The 26,205-nt window shown below is 43.0% G+C and overlaps 1 protein-coding gene across 1 annotated transcript in view; it reads left to right on the forward strand.

Moving 5' to 3' along the window:
- KIFAP3 (kinesin associated protein 3) overlaps positions 1-25,017 on the forward strand; it is a 60,153-nt gene extending 35,136 nt beyond the window's left edge. Inside the window, exons 18-20 of the mRNA XM_027895891.1 lie at positions 1,974-2,163; positions 6,291-6,390; positions 24,595-25,017. Of these exons, the coding sequence (XP_027751692.1) occupies positions 1,974-2,163; positions 6,291-6,390; positions 24,595-24,703 (399 nt within the window). The 3' untranslated portion in view covers positions 24,704-25,017. The remainder of the gene's footprint in view (positions 1-1,973; positions 2,164-6,290; positions 6,391-24,594) is intronic.
- Positions 25,018-26,205: the final 1,188 nt, after the last annotated feature.

Below are 26,205 nucleotides of genomic sequence, written 5' to 3' on the forward strand. Positions count from 1 at the left end.
TGGAACTTTGGGAATATTCAAGCGTTTTCAATGTGCAGTTTTGGTAAATGTGAATTAGGTGATTTAGCTGCTGGCCTTTTGAAAACTTCTAAAGGTGAACAAGGTAATGTAGCAGGGATTCAGCTTTCCCACAAATTAGTCTAATTTGCTGTTTGTTAAAATTGTTTATTTTCCCCTGCTTCTTTGCAATCCTGATTTCTGGGAATAGTTTTTTTTCAGCCTGCAGTATGATCCCTGGCAGTTACAAGAGTTCCTCTGAAGCTTGTAAGTAATTCCCAGCTGCTGGAGGCTGACATAATAGATAGCCCATGATTCAGCTCTGGCAGATGCAGCAAAGGAGATGTTTCCAAGGTGCTGGTCAGATGTCATAATTGAAAGTCATGCCCTGTCTTTGGTTTTTTTTTTTTTTTTTTAATCTGTCATTTTATAAATCTCAGTGATGAGCTTGCTTTTTTTCCAGGGAAACTCTTGTTTTGCACTATTATTTCTGAGAGTAGTAGTTATCCACTGGTCAGAAGACAGAAAAGGCACAGGGTAGGGAGTGTGTTACCTGTGTAACACAAATGATAGCAGAGGAGAAAAGGTTGGTTGAATGTGAAGTTAATTTAAAAGCTCAAGTTCAGCCCACAGGGCTTTCAGAAGCTTAACCTGAGCTACTAAGCCAGCTTGTTCTGCCTTCTCAGCTTGTTTCTGACCTCTGGTTATGGACAGATCTCCCATGGCATCTCTGGCAGGAACAGTTTGAGAAATTGCCACTTCCACAACCAAGGCATTGTGTGTCTTCTTCCTGTATGGGGATAAGTACAACAGATTTTTAAAGCCTTAAACTACTCCAGGTAGATCTCGAAGAACAGTCTGTCTAGATCCCCTATTGACCACTGTGAGAGTGAGGAGATGATTTTCAGTTTTTCTCTCCTCTGTAGTTAGTTTAGAAGGTAGTGGAGTGGGGCCTGTTTGCAGAGGATATTTATTCCCACAAGCAGAAACATTTTAGTCAGGAATGTTATTCTTGTTCACAGTATTTTGGTCTAAAGAAGTACTAATTGTGGTGCATTATTTGTGAGCATTCCCAAATTGATACCATCTGCAGATTTCATATGAGGATGAGTTTCCTATCCTTAGATGTGCCCTGTCTTCCCAGTGGGATTGAGAAAGTGAGTGTCATCCACAGGTCGGTGTTCCCTTGTTTGGAATCACCAGCCCACATAGTCTGATCTGCTTAGAAGATCCTTCTCTGAACAGCTGATTGCAGTGACCGAAGGCTGTGTCCCTTCATTCTGATGCTCCTTTATATCAAGTATCACTTGAGTACAATTAGGCTGTAATCCAGATCGAAATTTCATGCCTACAGGTTTTTTTCTATAATAATGGGAACCTGTATCCTGTTTTACTCAACTTTCTGGAGAAGCTCCACTCAGATTTTAGTTGTGTACCATTTTTGTGGGTGTTCAGTATTAAACATGACATTTGACATGAAGTTGAAAATTAAATTCATACTCGAGCTCATAAAATAATTTATTGGTTTTACCGTAGCTATTTTTGTTGCATGTTTTAGTAACTAATTGTCCCAGTGAATGCTCATCTAATGAAGATGTGCAGGGTATTTGGCCAGTGTAAGTAATTAATTGCTGAAAACCCCCTGAAGATTGGTAGTAATTGGCTCTTCTTAATTAAACCAAATGAGGAGACTGATGATGGAACTGCTCTGTTCAAAGCAGGAGTTTTTTTTGGATGGTGTAAAGTTACAAACCACTAAAGGAAGATTGTTCTGCTGCAGGTACAAACCAGAATCATGCCCAGTGCTTGCAAAATGCCTTTTTTGCTCAAAGGACGTGGAACTAAAGAGAGGATTTAAGTCACTGGACCCTGAACCTACATCTTTAGCTGATGTTGAATTCCTCTACCATTTCCTGTTAAACCAAACAGCTTCATCTGTACTTCATCCTAAAATACCGTGTGGTAATTTTTGACAGGAATACGATGAGGAATGGGCTAAAAAAATCCAGACTGAGAAATTCCGATGGCACAACTCTCAGTGGCTGGAGATGGTGGAGAGTCGGCAGATGGATGACAGTGAGCAGTATCTGTATGGTGACGATCCTATCGAGCCCTACATCCATGAAGGGGATATTCTGGAAAGACCTGACCTCTATTATAATGCAGGTAAGGCAGCAGCTGGTGGTGTTCAGCCTCTTCTGTGTTTGGAGTAGGAGCTTGTCCTGGGGCTGACTGAAAGGACTCAGCCCAGCAGGACAGTTCCCTTTCGTGTCACTGGAGCAGTGCTGATGCCAGCCAGGGATGGGCTTGCCCTTGTTAGGATGTCAGTGATGGACTGAGGACTGTATATCCATGATCTTAAGAAATATGAGTAGCCCTGTCTCAGGGAGCTGGTGGACCATGATGATTGATTTGAGTAAAGGTGGCCCAGCCCTGTTCTTCACACCTATTTCTAGTGTCTGTGGCTTGTTTGCAAACACAACCTTCTCTCATCCCTGTTAAATTCACAGCCACGGGATTTATGCTGAATTTTGTTCTGCCTAATGTGTTAGTTCTGTAATGGAATTTTTATTACAGATACTGGTGAAAGACTTGAGTTAAACCACATCAGACTGGTAGACTCCTTAGCAGGTGGCATCATTCTGTGACTTTAATCTGTATGATTTTTGCTCTTGTATCTCTGGGATCTAGGGAAGGGTGTGAATCTCTTATGTAAATACCTGCATTTTGCTATTTTTTTTAGTTCCTTGTATGAAAAACTTTTATTACTTGACAATATAAAGAAGCTTTAAAAAATACCCAAGTTATTGTCAGGAAGAGTCATGTTTTTATTTGAGATGAACCCTAATAGGTTTTCTAAAGAAAAGAAAAAGACCTTTCTTACCATTTGGCTTAATCCTATTAGTAGTGCTCAGTGGCACAGTTCTGGGCACCTCAAGTGGAATCTGCTCTGTCTTCTTTCCTCATGTGAAGATTTTGTGGTTACTAAGAAAATAGAAATTGTCCCACTGGATTAAAATACTGCTTCATCTACTCCAGTGTTGCCAGCTGTTTCAGAGAAAGGTTTGAAAAACTTTGCAGGGGACAATCATGAAATAATTTACCCACTGGATAAATGCCTTCAAACCTTTTCATAACTAGGAGCTGGCTTATCCTCTCGAGCTTGTGGCTTTAGATCCTGTTTAGACTCCTGGATGACTGTGTGTGTGCATGGATTTTTTTTTTTTAACTGCTGGGTTTTGAGACTGTGTTTTTGTTTTTCACAGAAGTGTCCAGTCCTTTGCCATGAAGCATGAGTCACAAAAGTCACAAAGCTCTGTGACTCGGGATGATTTTGCAGGAAGAGTAATTAGAAAAACAAAACCACTAAACCCCATAATCTTCACTTGTCGCTGCTGCAAGAAAATAGTTGTGCAAGATCTCAGTAGCATCTCAAAAATTGTTCTCGAAGGATATGTCATCAAAAGTAGAACAGAAACCTTAAGTTCTGACATCCTTTTTTTACATCAAGTCTCCACTGGGCTTCCTAAGGCAGAGGTGTGCCAGCCTGCCAGTTGTAGTCTTCCCTTTACAGATCTTAATTGCTTATTTCATAGGGACTTTTCCCAATAGTGGGAGCTAGAAATGGAGTGGCACCAGTAACACTGAATTTACTGGCTTTTAATCATTTGTTACAGGTTTAATGTTATTTTTTTGTGTGTTGGAATTGGTATTTGACCGGGAAGGAGAGGCAGATTGCCAGTGATACGTTCTGCAGATGTTTGAAAAGTGCCTTGTTTTTAAAGATTGCCCTTTTTAAAAGAGTAGGTGATTATATTCAAAAATACAGGTTCACTTCTCAGATTCATTCCAGCAAGTGTCAGTAATGGTGTGCTTCTGAAATCTGCTGGACTTAGAGTTTTGAGATGTGGCATCTTGAAAGGGACCCAATGTTGCTGTGAAAAGGCTACGGATTATTCTACCGAAGTTAAAAAACCCAACAAAACTACAAATCTTCATACAGTAAGAAACGAAGTCCTTGCATTTCAATTTGATAATTTTAGAAGTGACCTGCACTGATGGCTGACACTCAGTTACAGTCCCACTCGAACCATGAGTAGTTTGGAGCTCAGTCGTGGCGAGCTGAGTTCCGTATTGCACCGACAGACCCATCGCTCTCCCGCACGGTAATTTAAACCTACAGGGAGAACGTGGCACAATCTCTGGAGCTGCCTTCTTGAGCTCAGTGTCTCTCTTGCTCTGAAAGTACATAACCTAATTTATGTTGAAATGTACATAACAACAGATGTCCTTTAACTGTGTAATCACATTATATGCAGCTGATGCTCTCCATGTGCTTTCGTTTTCCTATAAATTCATGTGAGCCATAACTCTGAGTGTTATGGTTTGACTGTTAACACTCTTGATTGAAGACACTTTAAGTAGTGGTAGCTCTAGCCTCAGAGTTAAAACGTACTGCTTGCTTTACCAATACAAAGACAGATGTTATTTTAAAGTCTCTCTGCTCTCAAATAAGTTTTAACTGAACCTGACTATTTAAAATTCATAGTCATTTAAATTGATTGGGTTTGATCTGAAGTGCTGCAGGTATAAAAGCCATAATGTTCCTCTTCATTTCTCAGTAAAAAATACAGAACAGGTGGTGAGATAGGCAAACTTGGTATGAGTAAAAGCCATGTCAACTGTCCTTTCTCTCGTTTGGACATGTTCTGTTTGTATGATAGCACAGAGCACCAGTGTCTCACTGACCATGCTGAGAGGCAGCAATATCAGTCTGTGCCAGATCACTGGCCTGTCAAGTAATACTCCTTGCCATACTATGTACACATGTCTGCAATTAGAACATAGCCCTGTACAGCAATCTTATGCTGCTCAAACGTGGTCTGATCATGGCTGGCAGTTTTCATTTGTGATCTGCTGTGTGGTGTTCACTCACTTTCCCATGAGGTATTATCTTCTAAATGAATCTCTGCAGCACCTCATCAAATGTCTGTTGGAAATCTAGATGTGTCAATTCGATTCCTTTTATCACTTGTCACTATATTATCTTCAAAAAAACATCAGGTGAATTCATAAAGCACAGGGAGATTTGTTTGATTGCCAGAGTCGTCATCTCTAAGCCCTCGTGTCTATAAGTAACTTTCCACCCCTTCCTGTGCAGGCAGTTTTAGGAGTTTCGAAACCACAGAGGTTAAGCTGAGTGGCCTGTGACTCCCTGGATCTTATCTCTCCTTCTTTAAAGTGGAATGGCATTTGTAACTTCCTAGTCATTAGAAATCTCTCTCTTCCCTCTTCTTAAACTGTTAATGTATCAGTCTGAATGTACCTGTTTCTGCCCTGTTTTTAGGGGGGTGCTTTCTGCAGTCCAGCTCTGGAGTTTCACACAGTAATGGAGACAAACTGATGTAGAGTCTGTTTTAATTAAATAGTTCGGTTTTTATCTGATTAGAGCCTAATACTAATTACCAAGTAAGAACTGTGCCCTTAATATTAACAAGGAATGTGTTTTGTGAATGGGAACAGGAAAGAGTTAAGCTGGGCTCTTATTCAGCTGGGGTCAGTTCACTGACTTTACTTCAAAGACACTCTGGATTTACACTGATGTAACAGAAGGAAGATGTTAGCTCCTGATTTTCTTCTTTTCCTCATAAAGCAAGCAGAGACTCAAGCCTTTAAGGAGCGCTGCTGGCTTTACAAGTGTCTGTATCTTCATATGCCCGTGTTATAATGTAAAGGAAGCACAAGGAAACTGTAACTTGTGTTTTGAGAGGATATGTGAAAAGCTTGCCCTTTTAAAAAAGAGCTCTGAGACATTAAAAGATGGGCAAGATAAAAGAAATAGGTTGGAAGTTGCTTTCCTGTTTTTCTTAACGAGCTTGAGGGGATACAGTGGTGCAGGACAGTCTGAACTGCTGCTGCTTTTTTACTTTCATGCTGGTGGCCCAGATTAATGTTTGGCTCTTTTAATTACTTTTTCTCTGGGCTTACTTTGATGATGGGGAAGACAAGATCTGTCTTGAAATAACTTTCACAGGCTTAAGGAAGAAGTGCTGAGGGAACATTTCTTTGGTATAGCATTTCTCAGGGCAGTAGTCTGAGCTCCTTGGAGTCCCAGTGAGGATTTCTGGTGCTTGAAGCTGCTGGTTTTCTGTATTATTGTTGATTGATGATCCTCACAGAAATACTGTAAGTTGCTAATGAATCCCTAAGACAAACCAGGACAGGTTGTGTTGCCCGCTTGCCCTGAAGTTGTGGCCCTTCCCACAGCCACTGTGTCTCTCCTCTTTTCACAGATGGCCTGATGGCCCCTGATGGGGCGGTGAGTCCGGATGTCTTTGGGGATTACCATCTCCAGAATGGAGACCTGGTCGGGCAGCATCCCTTCTCTGGCACGTAAGTTGCTCTTTGTGAAGAACGTGTATCGTCCAACAACCTCTGTTCAAGTTTCTTTATAGGGCTTCATTTGGGGTAGTCAGTAACTTTTGCCCTCGTAGCAGTAGGAATGGTTTACACTGAAAAACCAGTTCTACTCTGTTGTCTGGATCACATGTTTATTTTAATATATTAACATTTGTGTTGTAATGCATCATAGCTTTCCAAAAGCTGTAGAATAGAGCAGTAACACCAAAACACACAACTGACTGTCATAATGACCCGTTAGGACAATTAGTCAGATACTCTTCAGAAAGAACTGAGATGCCGAATATCTAGAAGGTGCTTGTTTCCAGTATTCCTAAATTTAAAATAAGTTTCTCAGCTGCCAAAACAACTTCTGTGGGTTTCAGTTTTTTTGGTTTTTCCCTTAACCTGTGTCTCCTGCTGAGGGCACTTGGAAAATTTGCTAGGAGAGCAAAAGACATTGGCTTGGCTTTCAGGAGATATTTCTCTGAATTCCCCCTCTGGCCAATGACTTCTCCTTCTCTGAATGTAGGCAAGCTGTTCCAGTTGGAATTTCTGAGCAGACTTCTCCCATGACTTCGAAATAGAAAAGACTCACTTCCACAAATGAAATCTTCATGGATCCTGTAACATTTAGGAAAAGCCTTTTGTAGAGCGTGAATTATGGGCATTCATTAGCAGCAAATATTTCAAACACTTGCTAGTCAAGATGCAGAATTCACTTTAACAGGATGGTCTCTGGGCACACCCAGCCCTGTGGCTGAAACTGTTCCTTTCCAAAGGAAGAATGTTATTTTCACCATTAACAACGTTAGTCACCGTTTGTAAAATGTAACTAATTTACGTGAGCAGCTGAAGCAAAAGAGATTTTTCTCCCTTACTTTGGCTTCTTGTAATTGTTCAAGGGCAATGGACAGTTACTGTTGTTGGTTTATTCTACCTGTGATGCACCAGAAAGCCGAACATAGAGCAAGGGTGGAATTAATTTTTAAGGACAAATTAAAATAAATAACATACTCAGGAAAAAAAGCAGGACTTGGGATGGATCCTCTAGAAAAAAGTAAGTATTTCTATTCAGTAAGCAGAAAGTTGAGACTAGTGTGCAACCCTTTGCATGGAACCTGTTTTTGGAAAGAGGATGCTGGCACTCACTGATTCCAAATACACAACCAGAGCATGCAGGTGACAGAGAAACTGAGGGAAGCATGAGCTGTGTGCTCCTCCTGCAGTCTCAGTATGTGACTTAACCATTTTCAACTTCAGAATAGACACCTAAACCAGGAGGTGACAGATTGTTGTTAACCAGAACATTGTGGGGTACCTGCTCCCAGCAGGCTTGATGCCCCTCTGTGAGTGTGGAGCTTGCAGACCCCTTTGTCTCCAGTAAACTTAGATAAAACCCCAGTCAAGATACTCTTGTTTTGCCAGAAAGCTTTCAGCTGGGTCAAAGAAAATCTTGAGTGTCCTTGGTTAAAAGTTAAGGTACATCACAGCCTCAAATTCCAGTCCCTTATCAGAGAGCTACATTAAAAAGCTGCTTTTAATTGGATTGTGTTCCAACTAAAACGAGTAACAAAATACATCTGGTATACCCAGTTACATTAAGTATTTGTAGAATTTTCTTGTGTGTTTTGAGGCATTTTGCAGGCTCACCTCAAGGAAACAGAAAAACTGCACTTTGGCTCAGAGCAGACTTAGTAATTGCCCATTGATGGTTGCCTCTGGAAATACTCGTATTTCTCACTAGAATTCTGTTTTCTAGGAAGGCTTCTTTCAATATGATTGCTCCGTGGATTTATCTGCAGTCCAGACACACAGTCTAATTGGAAACAGTGTGGACTGCTGCAAATGTTCTGTCCTATTTGTAGCAAAGCAGGAGTGAATTGTTTGATAGAATAGATACTGGCAGTTGAAGGGCGAATCCTCGTTTTCAGATGTGTGTCATTATCTTTCCCAACTGCTTGGCGCCAGAAGCCAGGATTTCCTGATGCTTAGACCTAATGTAAAATGCATTAGTGCTCCAAGGCATGAGCCTTTGGAATTGCCAGTCCCATGAGTTTGGAGAGTAAGACCCTCCCTTTTCCCAAATTTGAACTGGTGTTGGAAGGTAAAACCATACGTGCTGGAGAGCCTAATTAAAAATAATAGCAGCAAGTCAAGGCGCTTTTTATGTGTTATATAGTGTACATTTCAGCCATACCAAAACATAATTCTAGGGTATTTTTATGCTTACAGTTTAAAGCTAACAAGAACCTTATGTCAGGGATTTATTTTTAACCAGTTCCAGCTTTTAATAAATCAAGATTTTTGTTATAAAAATGGGCCATTTTTCTGTTATTAATATTTGAATATGTTTTCAGAAACTTGTCAAGGAAAGTGAGTTACAGTTTTCATAGACAATTAGCAAGTCAGTTAACAATTATGTGTTTGAGAGTTCAAAGAGAGATGGCCTAATAATGAGTAGATACAACTTTTGTTCTTTTCATTTGATGTACTTTTTTTATTTGTTATACATTTATTTGTTGTGCCTGTGTCTTCTGGTCTTTGCCTTTTATATTAGGCTTTTTAATTCTGTAACAGAAACAGTTGTTTGCTAAATTCTGAAATCTCTTTCTCATGTAAGACCACCCTGTGAATTTTGAGGTAGGTGACAACCGTGAGCTGAGTTCTTGCTACTCGACCTTGAATAATCTAATCCTTTCTTCTCCTTTCTGCATTCCTCTGAGGAAGAACAAGGATATGTTACCTCTTTAATTTTTCTGAGGCCGTTTCCTGTCCCTGCAATGTGCTCAGACTGGATCAGGACTTCCTCTTGCCTCCAGGAGAGCCGAACAAGTCAGCCAGGAAAGTCCCACCTTTTTAATGCTGAGAAGCTGAGTTAGTGTTGAGCTGGTGCCCCCAGTGCATTTCCAGGGCTTAACTGTGTGTGTTCTGATCACTGACTCCACTTCTTGGAGCCAAAGAAATGGTTCTATAAGAAGAGGTTGTCAAGGACCACAACCAAACTGCAGTTGTCCTGAAGGGTTTTCAGTGTAGGTGATGTTTGGTAACGCTGTGCGAGGAGCTCAGCCCACCCCACCTGCCCTCCATCCTATTGTTACTGTGCACTGACAGCCAGTGAGAACCACGGCCTTCCTTGGCTGGGGGTGCTGGTTGATCTTAGGTGGAGTACCTTAAAAACTGCTTTTCAAAGACACTGCCTTCCCTTCACAGGGTTTCTTGGACTTTGAAACCTGGAGTACTGTTACTCTCAGGAGTTGGGAATGCCACCTCACAGGATCAGTTCCTGCACTGTGAAGTACAGAACAGCTTCGAAGGGAATAATAAAAATATCTAGCTCTGAATTAATTTTGTAGATTTGCTGGCATGCTTGTTATTCTGGACATGTCCACATCCTGATAATTGTTGTTTCTGTTACTTGTCCTCATGAAGGAGAAGCAGCACATAAGTGAAGACCTGGAAAGTTGCCATTTTTTAATACTACCACCCTAATTTTAGCAACCCAAGGCACTGTCAGAAATAGAAATGCCTTGTTTCTGATAGTTTAGCTTGTGTGTTTTACGAAGGACTTTAGTTTACAGCTCTTATTTCTGACCTATATTCTTATTGTACTGTTATGTTCGATGCCTATAAATAGAATTATTTCAGAATCTTAACATCCACAGAAGCAGTGATAAAATCCATAAACAGCATCTCTTCTTTTCCTCAAAGGTTTGGAGCAGAATGCAAACAGATCGTAAGGTATGTTTTCCATTCAGCAGAAAATACGTGGCTGAGGAGGTTGTTTTGACAGCTTGTATCCAGGTTTTTTTCATTGGCTTGGAAAAGACTTTTGTGATTAGATTACCAGCTTTGAATCATCTTACTGTCTCTCAGAAGCAGATGGGCATTAGGCATATACTTGAAATTTTCATCTGTTATTAAAATCTGAATTCAAGGCTCCTGGTTCTGATAACTCTTAATATTGAGTGAAAGTTTTATGATTGTGGCAAACAAAAAGTCCCTCACCTTTGGCTGATGTGATGACAGCTTAGTGTCTGAGCTGGAGGGGATAAAGACCAGCTGAAAGAAGCCTTCAAGAATCCATGGTCATTTATCAAAGTTTAATCACCTTCTGGAGACTAATTACTCTCTAAAGACACAAACATAGTAGTGATGGCTAAATATCTTATAATAGAGATAACCACAGTATTTTTCATGCCCTTTGGGGAAGACACCACTATTTAACCTTTCCCATCTATAACTGGTACAAACTTTGAGTGCAAAACCCAGTTTTTGGTTAAGATCTTCATCAGAGTTCTCAAACGTTCTCAGTCTATAGCTTTGAAAAGGTTAATAGTTAGGAATGCTACAGCCAGCCAGAACTTTTTTTTCTTCCCCAGGAAGTTTTTCTCCAGTACAGGATCCTTTAACCTCGTTATAAAACGCAGCAGAGCTGCCATTGCACAATCCCAGTTTTCACTGAGACAAGGCATTTCTGTGTGTGCTCACATCTCTTCTCAACAGACATGTGACTGGAGCTTCTTCCCAGGAAGCAGTGAGGTTTGGCATGTCAAACACAACCAGTTTTATGGGGTGACTGTCTGTCTCTCTCCTTGGTGGAACATCTTTCCTTCTGCCTGGATTTACAGCCCGAAACTGTAACTGCATTTTTCTTTCTGCCATGGCAGGTCATTGTGATACTCTGTGAGCTCAGTGTCTGGAACCAGGCCCTTGCAGGCTGCTCTGCACTGGCTTCAGTGGAGCTGTGGCTGGTGTTGGCAAGTGCCAACGTGCACAGCCGAGCTGTGGTGTCTTGGGTTGATGGAAACCACAGTGATGTGGATGCAGTAACTTAATACCTGGCCTCAGGTCCTGGTGGGAGCACAGGGAAGATGTTACTGAGACTTAACTTGTCTCTAGCTGAGCTAACCACATGTAATGTCTGCATGTGCTAAAAGTCCACACTGAATGGCAGGAATGGTCATATCCACAGGCTTTTTTTTGTTTGGATACCCTGATGAAAATCAAATGGGAATAGTCATGGAGGAACAACTGAGGCCTGTAGCCTTCCATTCCTGTTGACTCCTGTGGTGTGGTGATAACTCTCAGTCGTGAGTCACAGCTGAACAGGTCAGGTACAGGAACTGCATCAGCTGCTGGCAAATGTGCACTTTGTGAATGATTAGCAGAATGTTTTTTAGTGGTGTTACATATAGCTTATGTCCTACAGTGACATTTATAGCTGTATTGCATATAGATCCTCATCTTCAATTAGATTTGCTGAAGGAAAGGACTGGAGGAGTTGGTGACCCTGCTAGGGAGTGTCTCATCCATCTTGTATTTTCAGTAACATTCAGCACAGTTTATTTAGAAGTTGGAACAATCCCTTCCCAGCCATTCAGGATGTGAGTGCCATCTTACAGGCTGTCTCTGAGGGTGAAAACTAGTCCATTAGCAGACAGTAGCAGTGAGCTGCCTCAGGCCACCCTTCACAGCCATCAGTGGCAGAAGAAACTGTTTCGTGGTCCTCAGGAAAGTCAGTGTAGATGTTCTCATGTGGAGTCCACGCTGCAGTAGGATTGAGACTACCCACATCTCTCTGTCCTCCTCATTTGAACAGAGGCAGTTGTACTTTCCTGTCTTAGAGGTGACATGTAGTGAGTATAAAATCTTTTAATGGACAGAAAAGCTAGTAGAGTGCACATTAATGTTACAATATGATTCTACTTTCGACTATTTTACCACAGTGATGTTTCTGCCAGCTCGGTGCATTGCTTTTTCTTTTCCATAATTAAACTTTATTTTAAAAACAATACCCAACTTGTTTGCCTTTGCAATATGTTTGGCAGGGTTGTACTCAGCTTCTGCCATTTGGACACTATTTAATTTGCATTTCCCAGGAGAATCGAATTAGGTTTTATTAGTAAATTGGGCCTATAACCTTGTAGGCAGGTTTTATTAGTTTATCACACATCAGTATTAGCAAATTGTAAATCCCACTGAAACGAATTCAAAAGGGCCTTAAAGAAAAGCTCAGAACCAATGAAGTTCCTGGACACAAATGAGGGAGTTTATTTTGGTTGTTTTGTGTCTTTTTTTATTTTTTCAATCCCACAAATCACCTTTCTTATCATACTCTTTTGTCCTAACTGCCTCCATGTTTAGTTTTATAGAAGTTAAACTGAACATGGTCAGGAAAGCGTCACTAATTGTATAGAAAGGATCTATATGGCTTGAAATAAAGCACCCTGGGAACCAGGAAGGGAAGCCTCCTGTTGTGGTACCTACACTGGAGTTGAGATCTTGCAACTAAAAGACAGTAATAAGAGAGTGGGAACTGCTGCCTTTTGGAGTGTTTTGGTCACAGTCTGGGGTGAGCTCATTCAAAGCCTTCACTTGAGTCCAGGTCCTGCCTGCGTCATGGCTTAAGTCAAAATTCACTGTGTAGTTGTTCTTCTTTATGCTTACATTTGGGAGAGGTGCTTCCAGAACAGGAGTACTTCATCAGTAAGAGCTTCTGCATGGGAGCTTAAATTTCTTTGTATCTTGCAATAATTTGTTTTTCTTTGCCCTTTTCCCATATTTTGGGGATAGTGGTCTTATTCCTTCTAGCTGCTAATTGATTAGTTTTTTCATACTGTCTTCTCAAAGCCTTGTTTATAGAAATACTGCAGCCTGGTCATACTGTAATCCAGTTTAGGTGTCTCTGGTGTGTATCTGACCCAATTCTGCTGTTACTGTGTGGAGTGTCACTGTAGCATTTTTGAAGACCAGGAGCCTGATTATTCCAGAGGGTGAAGATTTTGCTCTGTGCCCCTTATTGATCAATGAGTTCTGTGCACACTGCACCAGCGAAGGATTAGGGCCCAGCACTGTCCATAATTGGGGAGTATCCCTATGAGGAACATACTGTGCACATCCAATGTTCAATGTACAGCAACTTTTTAATCTGCTTGGGCACTTCTTTGTTGTCATTGTTCTTAGCCAGTATCAGGAGGAGCTCCCAAGCAGCTCTGTGTGTATGCCCCCCACAGTGCACCACACAGTCCTTGCCCCAAGGAGCTGATATCAAGGCAGGCAGGGATCCAAAGGTGGGGAGAAGGGAAGTTGCCCATCCCAAGTCAGGTGGCAGAGCAGAGCAGGGCTCTCCGAGTGCTCCCGCAGTGCCCCGGTGACCAGACCACACCACCTCACCAAGGTGTGTGGTCTGGAGTCAGGAAGGATCGTGTTGCACTTGTTTCATTTACTGTAAGAGTAGTTTAATTGCTCCCAACAATTGCACCAGTATGCTGAGAGATGAAATAGCTTGCTGGGGAATATTTTAAAGGTGCAGTTTTTTCAGTGAGCTGCAGATGCCGTTTGGGAAGAGAGTTAGCGTTGAGGTTTTAATGCACTTCAGCTCTTTTGGAATACAGGATACTTGGGCCTCTTTCACTTGCAGTCACTTCTTTTACATTTTTTTTTTAGTTGCTTTTTATTTTACTCTATTCCACCTGCAGTTGGCCTCATTTAACCGTCATGGTTTAGGTGACTATTAAGATCTTTAAAAGAATACCAAAATGCTGTGGCAGTTAGCTCAAGTCCTTTGGAATGTCTTACCAAAAAATCCCCCAAACCTGGCTCTGTCTCTTCTGAAATGTAACATTAATTAATTCCCACGTTCTGTCTGCTGCTCTTAGTCCCTCCAGATGTGCTACTAGGAATAGACTGGCTCCCTGGTTACAAGCCATCTGGGCTCTGTAAACTGATTTGCACTTATATTAAACAATAAGTGAACAGAATGCGGAAGAGTTATTAAAGCAAATGTACATTGCTTATAAATCTCAAAGTAAAATATTAAAATGTAGTAAAGGGGAATGGAATGTGCAAATGAAGACCTGCTTGTTTTTAATGAGTTTAGCTGTGACCTTCTCGATTTCAACCAAAAGAAAAGAATTTTATTTTTCTCTTTAAAAAAAATAAAAAAAAAAGAAAAGAAAAAGAAACTATAAAACTGCTTACAGAAGTATCTGAGACAAAAACAAGGAAATATAATGTTCTAAACTTGACTGGTCCAAACCACTCAAGCTGCTGTGACAGCTCATAAAACTGAGAGTAGTTTTTAACTGGACTCTGTTTTACATTGCCAGAGTGAATTTTCCTTGCAGGAAGTAGCCAGAAGGTTTATTTAGTTTCCAGACTGCTGCTTTGATCTTTCCATTCTGTCACTTCTCAGGTTACATAGCCCTTTTTCACTGCAGTAAATCTGCAACAGTTAATGAGAATAAAATTTCCTCCTTCTCACTGATCGCATGCTGTTAAATGCCAAACCGCAGCCAGCAGCATATTTGCAGAATTCGGCCACACTGTACAAAAACAGCACAATCAGTTTAATCTTGTTGGTTTTGTAATTCATTTTATTGAGCTTTTCTTTTTCAAGTGACCTATTTTATCAAGACAAGTGGTTGCAAGGCCAGATCTGGAAGAAAGATTTAAAACTGTAATAAAGCGAAGGGTGTTTTGTATGCTGGGTATAAGCATGGTCACAGGATTCAAAATTTAACCTACAGTGAGGAGTTTTAAAAAGTCCCATATATCAGTGGGATATTTCTTGTGGTCATTATCTGAACTGAACACGTGCTGCGAACAAGTCTCTAGCATAAAAATTAATATAGCAAATTAATTTCTTTGCCAAATACTTTAAATTGTTTTGGTTCTAAAATCTTATTCTGATTCTGCATTTATCAGTTTCAGCCATCCAGCTCCAGTGACCGAACCACCTTTTATCTTCCCTCTGGTAAACAAGGTGATGTTTTTATAATCATAAGATTTAATGAAAATAATAAATAAGTTTATAGAGTTTATTTCCTTATGGGCTTTGAGCTTTGTAAGTTTTGTTGGTTTTTTGTAAGTTTTGTAAGTTGTTTTGTTTTTTGTAAGTTTTGGTTTTTTGTTGTTGGGGATTTTTTTAAGACTCCCTGGCCAACCTTATCATCTTGAAACATTTTATTATTCATTTAATTAAAATTGATTTTTTTTTATAATAATGCCTACTCCAAGGTATAGATCTCCCCAAAAAATGTTCCTTCGCTGTATTTGTATCTGCCTTGTTTATCCAGCGTTATCCCTAAGAAAAAAAGCCAGTATGAGACAGGCATTTACTTCCATCTTTGCTTACACTAAAATCATTGCTGATTTGGGATAAATTTTGACCAAATTTCACTAGGGGCCCTGTGTTGATAAACAGAAGTGGTTGAAATCTGGATGATCATCCGTGGGGGTAAAAGCTATTTCAAGTTTATTCATCAGTAATAACGCTCTGACTGCGTTTGCCGTGCGCGCTCGAGCGAGCGCTGCAAATCCCCCAGCCATGTTAACTTCCAGAGAAGGCTTTGAAAGCTTTTATTGGCTGCAGCTGGAAGGCAGAGCAGAACAGATTTTTTGACTCTGCCTCCCTCCCTTCATTCCTCCCTCCAGCATCTGGATTATCATCCCCACTGAGTTGCCCAGTTCTTAGTGCTGAGCCCCACAGGCAGCGTGGCTGTTGCTGTGGCTTCTCTGGGCATTTGTGCACAAGAGGGAACTTTTGTCCCCATTTGTGTCGCAGCACAGAGCTGAGTGGCAGTGCTTGGGCTCGAGGAGTTTGTATAAATATTTAAAGGGATTCATTCTCCAACTAAGAGCCCTTCACTGCAGGGCACCAAAAAGTTGCGTTTTTGCTTCAACTGCTTTTCCCAGAGTACGTTTTCACAGTGACCTGCTCTGTAATGTGGCGCAGACACCAAGAAACACTTCCCATATGGAAATGGGAAGGATTGTGGAATGCATGGACCAGATCCCGAGCTCAGCTTGCCAGTGGCACCAGTCACCTCTAGGAAATTGCCACTTCAGGATCGTGTTCTGCTCAGGCTGTTGCCTGAAGCTTCTTAGTACCCAACCTAACACTGAGCTTGCTGGAGAGGCATCAAACCTTCCCAAGCCAGACCTATTGCTAGTTTAGATTAAGGCAGTGTACTCTTCAATTTATGGAGTTGACAGATATACTTTGGACCGTGCAAGGAGAGAGGGGGAGGAAAGGACATCTTACTTTTCATTGCCTGCTCCTCGGGGCTTTTTTAGTTGTTTTAGTTCTTAATTAATTTTTAAGAAATGGATGTATCTAATCAGTGGGTTTGGCCAGTTGTTGAGCCAAGAGCACAGAAGATGTTTCTGTCAGGTTTATAGTGGAAAGCCAGAGCCCTTGGTTTCTGTTCCAGCTCTGACTGTGCACTTGACCTTTTAACAAATGCTGTAGAGAATGGCTGATAAACTCACTGTCCGTGTGGCAGGGCTGTGAGCCTGGCTGAAGGGACGCTACAGGAGCTATCCCAATGCCCTGCAAAGAGACAAGATGGCTCTGTGAGCAACTGGAGTCTTTAAGCTGCTGTTTTGCCCCCAGCTGTATTGTGGATTGGTTGCTTTTCAAACAGAGCACAAATACCCTTTTTTTTTTCCTAAGGAGTTTTACAGAATAAGCAAAAGTCTTTTCTGTCTATGTCAGTCTAATTAGAGCCTTCTTGTTACTGTAGTTTGTCATTTGGCTGTCTTTAATGTCTGGGGTGTTTTCTCTTCCAATACTCCAATGGGAAGCTGAGGTCATGGAGAAAAGGCACAGCTTGTGCAGGATCACACAGCAGGTAACTGCCAGAGCAAGAGCCCCAGCCCAGGTCCCAGGCTGTGTTCAGAGAGCAGGGATGGCCAGGGCTGCAGCTCCCAAGCAAGGCTCCACTGCGTTTGGCTGAGCAAGGTCATTTGGCTTTGCTTCGGTGCTTTCTTACTATTCAGTTTGGAAACTTTTTTTTTTTTTTTTTTTTGTAATGTTTCCTTCCCCCAGTGGATTTTGGCGTGGTTGTTGCTTGGTGCATAGCTGGAGCCTGACACAGAAGGCACAGTGCTCATTTCTCCACCATTGTCAGCTTTGCATTTGTTTATAATTAAATGGGAAAAACAGCAGTATTGTGCTGAGCTACAACTGGGCACCAAGTCCAGAAGCAATTGGAAACTTTAAGTCATTAAGTGCACTGAAGAAAGCTGGATCACATGGAAGGAGAGACATGATCAAAGCTGTATCATGATGCACAAGGGAGCTAGAGTATTGCACAGGTTAATTTGGACACTTTCTGTCTTGCGAGCAATTACATCAGTAATGGTTAAGGAACATTAATTTCAATGCTAATGTAGAGATGGACTTAGTACTTGATGCAGTGTGCACAGACACTGTCCCTGCCTCAAAACTCCTCTCGTGCTTGAGGGCTAGAAAGCATGGAAAAAAGGCTTCACAGATATGGGAGAAAATGTTGGGGCCATAAGAGGCAGAATTTAAGAGACTTGTGGTTTATAGTTTAACGTCATTACCAGTAGTGGGAGAATCTACAGTTACAGGACATTATATAAAGAAACATTGTTTTTTTCCTAAGGCTTCCTCAGTTGTATGCTTTCTCCATAACCCATGGCTTGTGCTCTTACTCTGAAACACAGAAAATTTATGGTCAGTGAAGGAAAACCAGAGGTAGCTGGCACGTAGGAGTAAATAGGATCATCTTCTTAGCTGCTAGATTCTAAGGAAGGGAGAAAGCAATGGGCCTTGTGCCCCTTTGTGATGCCCTCTGCTCTTTCATGATGGGTGGTAGGAGAAGGGGGTCCCATCCCCAACTTAGCTGATGGGGAATATCAGCAGAAAGGCCACAGAGTCCGTGGGCTTCACAGGCTCTGAGCCTTGGCTTAGGTGTGGTGGTTCACTGGTAGCTGCAAAGGATTAACTAAATGTTTCTTACCTAAAGATAACAGTAGGAGCTGGAGGTGTGTGTGTGTTCTGTGGAATCCAAACCCATTTCCTGCCTCCTGTGCTTGGATGCACATTGAATCCTCACTGTCCCATGGGTCGAGGCCTGGATGCCCCCAGCTCCCCTGCTTCTCCATACCCTGGTCTCTGTGCAGAGGAAACCTGTGGATGGAGGGAGGGAGCTGCAGCCTTCACTACCCAGCTCATTGGGCTGGCAGGACTCTGTCACATCCCATCCATGATTACACTGCCCTGCACTGCAGTCCTTGTCTCAGACCTGCACTCCAGCACCTCTCATCAAGACTTCAAATGAACAAGCAAACAAAAACACCCACTGAGATGAGACAAAAAATATGGACTCTGCTGCTGGCAAACTCCTGTGTCTCTTGTTGACAAGTATTATAATCAGTAAACTGCATCTCATTTGTACAGATTATAATGCTATGCTTGTCTGGAGATCAGAGACTAGCCTGCCATTCCTATGGCTCAGGCACCTCCTGAGGGAAAAATACAGGCTTTGGTATTCATCTGGATAGAATGTGTTTTTGTGGAATAGGGGGGTTTATGGCATGGGAGTTTATAAGGGAGTGCAGGATGGTAACTGTGCTGTGTGGTACCAACAGTGCTGTCACACACGAGTAGATTCACAGACGGGAAACTTTAGGACTTCAAGGATGCACTGCATGGAGTTCTGAATGGCTGCCTGGGATGAGGGGAGGGATGACTTGAGAGTGAAGAAAGTGCTTTTTAGAAACAACAATAGGTGGTGTTGGGGAAGGTAGAGAGGAAACAGAGAGGTTGCTATGAACTGCACTTGTATCATGTTTCTGAAAGATGCTCAGAAACCTTCTGGTTCAACCCCCATTCTCTGATACTCAAGGAGGAGTTTTGAAAAGCTGCAGGTATGATCAGTGGCAGGAAGGAGAGTGCTATGTGTGTCAGCAGGGGCTGCCTGTTCACACCTGCACATAAACCCTCTCAGCACCTCATTGGAGCACAAGAACTTGGGGTGGGATTCCTTCATTTGGACTTGGTAGACTTGCTGAGGAGTCGAGAGCTGCAAGTAATGTTTGGTTGGTCTTGGCAAGGTCAGAAGATCTAGGGAATTATAAATTTACAGATAGTTTTAAAATTGTAATAGATTTTATTTTTACTAAAATTATAAAGCTTATATCACTGTTGAGTTGCTGAGAGCCTCTGAGCCATGAGTTATTGTTGATGCAGACTAAGGAGGGAGGATTGACAGGGTTTTATAACAGGTTTAAGATGAAAAAAATGTAGCTGGAAGCACTATATGTGTTTAGCTTGAAGTTCATTTTCAGTGGGCAGTGATTCCAGGGTGCTTTTATTTGGGGCAGAAACGGATGAAACTTTGGCCCTAAAGTGTGAGCTCCTAAATTGGTACTTCACCCTTGAAGGCTTTTCCTGGGCTGCCTTCACCTGCATGGGCAGTCCCAGCCTTTCACTGCACGCTCTGGTACAATCATTGCTGTGGTTGTTTGTGCCTCTGACTGTGCAGGCCTGTTTCCCAAACAGTGTTTTTTTTGCTGGGATCGCTCCAAGATCCACAGATCCTACTGGGGATGGGGGGGGGGGTGTGTGTGTGTGGTTTCAGTTGGACTTTAAGGGGTTACTCATGATCAAGAATTTCCTCAGTGGCGCTGGACTTGCCTTTGTGAGGCCCTGCTTGTGGCAGAGGAATTAGTACCTTGGAATTAGGATCCAGTTTTAGAGCACCCTGTCAGCAGCAGCCCAGGCACAGTGTGAACACTGGTGTGGACAGGCCCAGGTGTCTGTGGCTCGGGAGAGCTCACGGGGAGCCCTGCGGTCACTCTGCACCCGGGTGCTAATGACCCAGTGAGAGCTCTGGGGAGCAGCACAGGGACCTGCAGGGAAACCCCAGCACAGGATTCCTAGTGGAGTGCTCCCTGTCGGAGCCTGCCAGGTCTTCCAGACGTTCCACAAAGCCTGTCTTGTCCCTGGGGCTCTGGGGGCAGGAGGGAGTTAAGGAAAGGAAGGATGTTGTGTGTACAGTGGGACACTGGCTGGCATTTCCTGTGTGAAATGCGTGAGGGGCACACAATTGTTCCTTACATCTTAAATGATGTGCGAGCACCCAGGATCCTACATGGGCATGTTAATTTGGATGTTATGAATCAGAGCAAGCATCAATAAGCAGAGCTGTTAAGAAATCTCTCCTCACTCATGCACATCAGGAACATTTTCCTCTTAGGCATGTGTTCTTCAGTTCCCCAGCAGTACAAGCAAATTGGAAAGTTCAGCTGTCATTTGGGGAAGGTCATAGATCACACTAGCAGCCTGAGTAATCCAAGAGGTTTTAAGTATCATAGCATTTAGTTTAAAGTGAAATTTGCTCTGACAGGGGCTGGCAGACCAATAGGAAAAAGAAATATTTGTGCTTGGAGAAGTGCATGTGTAGAGACCTCGAGTATAACTGATGGCTGGAAGTGATTTCAGTCTAAAAAAAACAAATCATTAAGAGAGTGCATAGGGGTAAAATACACAGTTCATATTTTAAAGGGTCTCAAAATGAACCAGCAACTGAGGTTAGCAGTAATTAGCCGGGCTGTTCACTGTTTAACTCCATCAGCCCCAGGCGTGGGGTGAGGTTTGCACAAGCACAGGCTGGGCTGTGCCCGTGGGTTGCAGGCGCGGATCTCTGTGCGCAGGCGCGCGATGCTGCGAGACAGAACTGCCTGAAATCACTCGCAGAGTGAGCCATTTATCTGAGGGGTTTGGTGTGCTGTTGTATGATTCATATCCATTCTGCATGCACCCCTGCTAGGTACCTAAGTGAATACGGGTGAGTATTGGGAGGAAAAAATACCAGTTCTGGGATGAGTATTGTTGCCCTAAATGGCATAATTACATGTCCCTAGCTTTTTGGGAAGACAGGCTGATGCTTGCTCTGCTGAGCACCGAGTTTCCCGGTAGATGCTGTATCATAAGGCCAACAACACATTTTTTCTAGGAGCAAGTTTTAAACTTGATTGCTGGTATAAATCTGAGCACACATGGCACAAATCATGATCTCAGGCCAGTCGTTACCCAACAAGTGTTTACAGCCACACAACTACCATCTCTCCTGGCTCTCCCCTTCTGCTGTTCTTGGCAGAAGGGACAAGGATTCATCAGGACTTGGTTTTTAAACCCTTTCTCCACCTCGGTGGGTTGTGCCCTTGGCCTGCCAGCCTCCTGAGCCAGCCAGACTCTGCTCTCAGTCTCCAGGTGTGTGTTGGCTGTTTGGTTGTCCTTCCCCTCCGTTACCTCCTGGGCTTGGTAGCCTTCCCTTCAGCTGCCACAGGCTCTGTGCTGCAGGCTCTGCCAGGGCACTCAGTCCCACAGGCAGAGCTGGTGTGCTTCAAGGGCACTAACGTGTAAAAATAATGCCATTTTTTTTTCAAGCATGGCCAAGCCTTCATTTACTTAAGAGAAATATTTAGATAGGAGAGAGTAGTGATTTGATCAAGGTGTTTTAATGTGATTTTCTGTTCCTTTTTTTTTTTTTTTTTTTTTAGCTGTCCAAAGCAGTTATCAGCTGATCCATCTCTTCCAGTTTTCTTCAGGACACTAACACATGTCTGAACCATTTGGAAATAACTGATACTCCTCAAAGTTTAAACTCTAGGGATCTTTACCTAATTACTTACACGTTTATAAAAAAAAAAAAAAATTAAAAAATTATTTGCTGAGAATGTGATTGAAACCATATTTTCCCTGCTCTCGTTATCAATTTAAATACATTTAGAAGTTCTTTGAATAAGGATTACAGAGCTGGAAGTGGCTGGAAGAGCTCAGCCTGCAGGGATAGAGGCCCATTGCCACCACGTGGCTCAGGGCGTTATTACACCTCACCCGAGAAAGTCAGTGCTGGTTTAGTTTGGGGTGTATAATGGAGGGACTAAAAGAAGCTCAGGACGGGTCTCCATCTCCTGTGTTTGTTGTGTGCCTCTCTGCCACGGTAAACCCCAGGGTGGCTCCTTCTGTCTCTCCTGTGAGCCAAGGCATTGTCCCCTGTGAGCTTGACTTGCAGTCAGCAGCCTCAGGCACCCTCAGTCTCCTCACTCACTTAACTATTCCAGAATGACCTTTTCAGCAGGGAGCAGAAATGCAAAATGCCCCTATTCTACCACGCTAGCAATGAAAACAACTTACCACAACTAACGTTGTTATAGTCAAAAAAAACCCAACATTGAAAGATAAACCCAGAAAAACATTTAAGGATCTGTGGAAGACAACAATGGAGTTCCTGAGTTTGAAGGTAGCCTTAAAGGGTCCTGCTTCTCTACAGTGTTACACATGTAACTGGGCACTTGTAGAAACAGAACAGAACCCGACCCTGCACTTCCAGCTTAAGAAGAACTCTTAAAGAACTGATGTTTTATAGTAGTTCTTCAATTGGTTTGTTTTTTGAACTGCCAAACTGCAGTGCTTGTCCTTGATGGCTTGTTTGGAAGAGCTTTGGGGTCTGTGTTGACACACAGGCCCCCACGGGCAGCCCATGCCGGGTCTATCTTCCATCCTTTGCGTGCTGGAAATCAGGAACAGGGAGGAGCAGGGACCATTCTCTGGCTAAGGTGAGTGCACGGTTTGGGGTTTCTGTAGATGAGAGTTAAACACAAAGTAACAGGATTTCTCTTAATCCCCTCTTTCAAAGCTTCAAGCTTCATAATGAGAAAGCTGTTGTTTGCCAGGTACAAAGGAGGCAGCTGGGGAAGGTGCCTCAGAGGTCAGCAGCTCATTTCCTAATGAGCTTGAAAAAGAGTAACAGGACTTAAGAGTGGATACAAGAAAGAACTGGTGGCCAGAGGCAGGTGTGGAGCCAGAGGAGTGCATTCACAGAGCTTTGCACCATTACAGGATACACCACAGCCACTCTGCTGCTCTCTGCTCTGATGAAGGGCCTGCTCAGACTGATGGCTCTGTGAAGGAGTTGGGGAGAGGGGCATTGCCCATTCACAGAAACACAGGCAGACATGGAAATGCAAAGCACTTCCAGGACACAGCATTTCTCAAGATATTTTCAGGTAAACCAGAATGATTTTCTCTGCAGCTTGACTGTTGATTGTGTCCCTTCCCTCTTAGAGGACAAATCTCAGCCTCAGACTTTCCACCTTCACCTGACTATGAGAACATCCCATGAATGAACTGGTTTGCTGAGAAACCAGGCACCAAGGATCCTTTTCTAGGACCTCACTGAGACACAACCCAGGGAAAGTGCCTTTGTGAGGACAGTGATGGACGTGGTCCCCCACCACTGCAGCTGAGCCCTTTCAGTCCAACTGATTCAGCAGTGCCAGCTTCTTGCTGAGCCAGGGCCTGGGGCCCACCCATTGTACATCTTCTGGAGGGGTCATTCTTTCCCAGCCTTGACTGTTGCATAACCCATGTTCCATATGGATAATTGGCAGTAATGAGGTTCAGCTTTTCCCCACTCCAAAGGCACTTTGGTTCTTTGTGTTTTGACAGTCTTCAGAGGGGAAGTTCAGCTCCTTTCAATGCATCTTTAGTCAGAAAATAAATCAGGATCCTTTTTCATTTGTCCCTCTACTGAAGTGGAAGTTAAGAAGTGACATAACTATGAACAGGCAGAACTCCAGTGTCTTAAGCAATGTTCGTTTTTCCTCTACCTCCTCCATGAGAGTTATTGTGGAGCATGAAAAAATGTGCCACTTTTCCTTACGCAGTTCTTGTGTTTTAATATCTAATTCATGGCTGTGGTACTCTGTAGGTGTAAGGGATTTCTCTTAAGGGAGACTGTAGGTGCTATTTGATATGAAAAATTAATTATTCTGTCTCATTAGTACATAGCCTTTCAGTATATGATGAATGCTTTCTGCCCTTTGGCTGCCAACCTTGTATCCCACCTGAAACACCATCCTTGCTGAACTGTGTTGCTGTGCCAGATCTTCTCACTTTCTCCCTTCTCACTGGTGTTTTCCCAGGCACTTGAGAAATGTTCTGAGGGCAGGGACTGAGACTGTTCAGAGGTGCTGTGTAGGGCAGGGTTAGAGTGGGCTTTGCCAGAAGCCTTCACGAAGCCTTTTCTGGATGACATGTTAACTCCCATGCACAGAGGGAGAAATCCAGTCACAGGAGTGTTCTTGGCCAGTAAGTCCATACAAGGATGGAAGAGAAGATTCCCGTCTCTTCTAGGATCTCTCTTGGACCAGAAAGCCTTTCCTCACCAGGAGTTGTGTTGATTTCTCTCCAGCATTTCTTTTCCCACCGGGGAAGAGGAGACAGAGCAGTGCTGGCCAGAAGGGGAACATGAACATGGCTTGCAAAGTTGCCTCACAAAACTTTCTCTGGTAGGAGGAGTTGGAGACACCAGCCTTAGCGTGCCTTCTGTGCCATGCAAAACCTGCAGTTTCTCTCTCCTTGTTATTTTGTAGCATCGGAGTTGATGGATTCGGTCAGACCCCGGGGGTTCCGGGCCGCCCAGCCACTGCCTACGGATACCGCCCGGACGAACCCTATTACTACGGCTACGGAGCACGGTGAGCCCGCCCATCCTGGAGGAAGCGGGGCGTGCCTGGCCAGCACACGCCTGTCCCTTGGTAATGCATGACTGTACCTCGGTGGGGCCGTCACTCTGTATCCTTTGGCATGTGTAGCTCCAGATAAATGTAGCCTTTCTGGGTCCAGTGTGTTAGTGACAGTGTTTATTCTTCGGTTGCTCTTTGTTATTATTTTTGTACAGTATTCATTCGGTGACTTGAAAGCAGGAGTTGGAAACTACTGGACTGGAAAGTGTCACATTATGTATATCAAGCTACTAATTTAATTTCTATTAAACATAAAAACCTGTGTGGTCAGCAGTGGTGAATGTGTTTCTAAGCAATGTTTCGTGTGTTTTACAAGACATTTAAGACGAGTGCTCCATGTGCAGTGTGTTTAACATGGACTGTTTCCCTCTCACACTTCAGTCACAGGAACATTGTTAAGCCCCAGCATCTCCTGGCACTGCCCTGACACATAGTTTGGACCAAAGTCCAGCCCTGGGTCTGAACACTTCAATAATGGAAAGATGGCACAGATTCGTTCCCTGGAGCTTCAGACATTTACAATCTGGTTTAAGTGCTTGAGAACACTTAAAATTAGTAACTACACTACGACAGAATACCTTCACCATAGTGTTTAAGCAGAGCTCTGAGGGCTGAGAGAAGACAGGCACATCCTGAGGGCCAGCAAGAGAAAAACACTCTACCTTGGTTCAGAATGCAGAGCCTTTCCCCCAGCTTCCATCTCCGGAAATACAAATCCATCCTGTCCTGCTTGTTCACGGGGCTTAAACTGGATTTCAGCACGGATCACTGAGCAGCACAGACAGGCCAAGACATCTTCACGTTGGGCTCACGGATGAGGATTGCTTAAAGCCGGGTTTAAAATACACAACGTGCAAATGGAGTTTAGGCTGAAGCTGCTCTTTAGCTGTGAACCCCCAGCCAACAGACACAAGCGAGGGAAATGCCCTGTTCTGCCACAGCCATTGAGGCAGTTCAAATTCTCACTTTTTAAAAGAAAAGCTACCTCTACCTCATCTTTTTTTCTTTTGTTAATGGCTTTTGATTTGCAGAATTGTTCCTCTGCTCTTTTCTCCCTCATCTGTGGCTTAAACGGTGCTGGCTTGCACTTGGGGGCTGATCCTACTGAACCTGTTGCCATAATCCCGTAAGACTGGGGTCTGTGCTGGGAAGGTGATCTTCAAAGGCACGAGCTTGTTTAGGAAGCTGACAGACTATTAGTCATATACTTCAAAAATACCTTTGAAATCAAGAGTGTTTTGAAACCTTGTTTTATCTTTAAAAGGTGTGCAGATACTTTTGAAAGCAGCATTACTCCCTGTGTTTCATGCTGCATGACTGGAAACAAGGCTAAAATTAGCCATGGTATTTCTTACCAGTTTTCAGCCTCTTCCCTGTGCTGGCTTCGTGTTCATTGCTTCACTCACTGGAGGTAGGTGGAAGAGCATTGCCAAGATTAACTAGTATTTTTTTTTAATT

Source organism: Empidonax traillii, unplaced genomic scaffold (genome assembly GCF_003031625.1).
Source record: "Empidonax traillii isolate 1590-97213 ecotype Southwest subspecies unplaced genomic scaffold, ASM303162v1 scaffold474:size1423191, whole genome shotgun sequence".
Taxonomy (NCBI): Eukaryota; Metazoa; Chordata; class Aves; order Passeriformes; family Tyrannidae; genus Empidonax; species Empidonax traillii.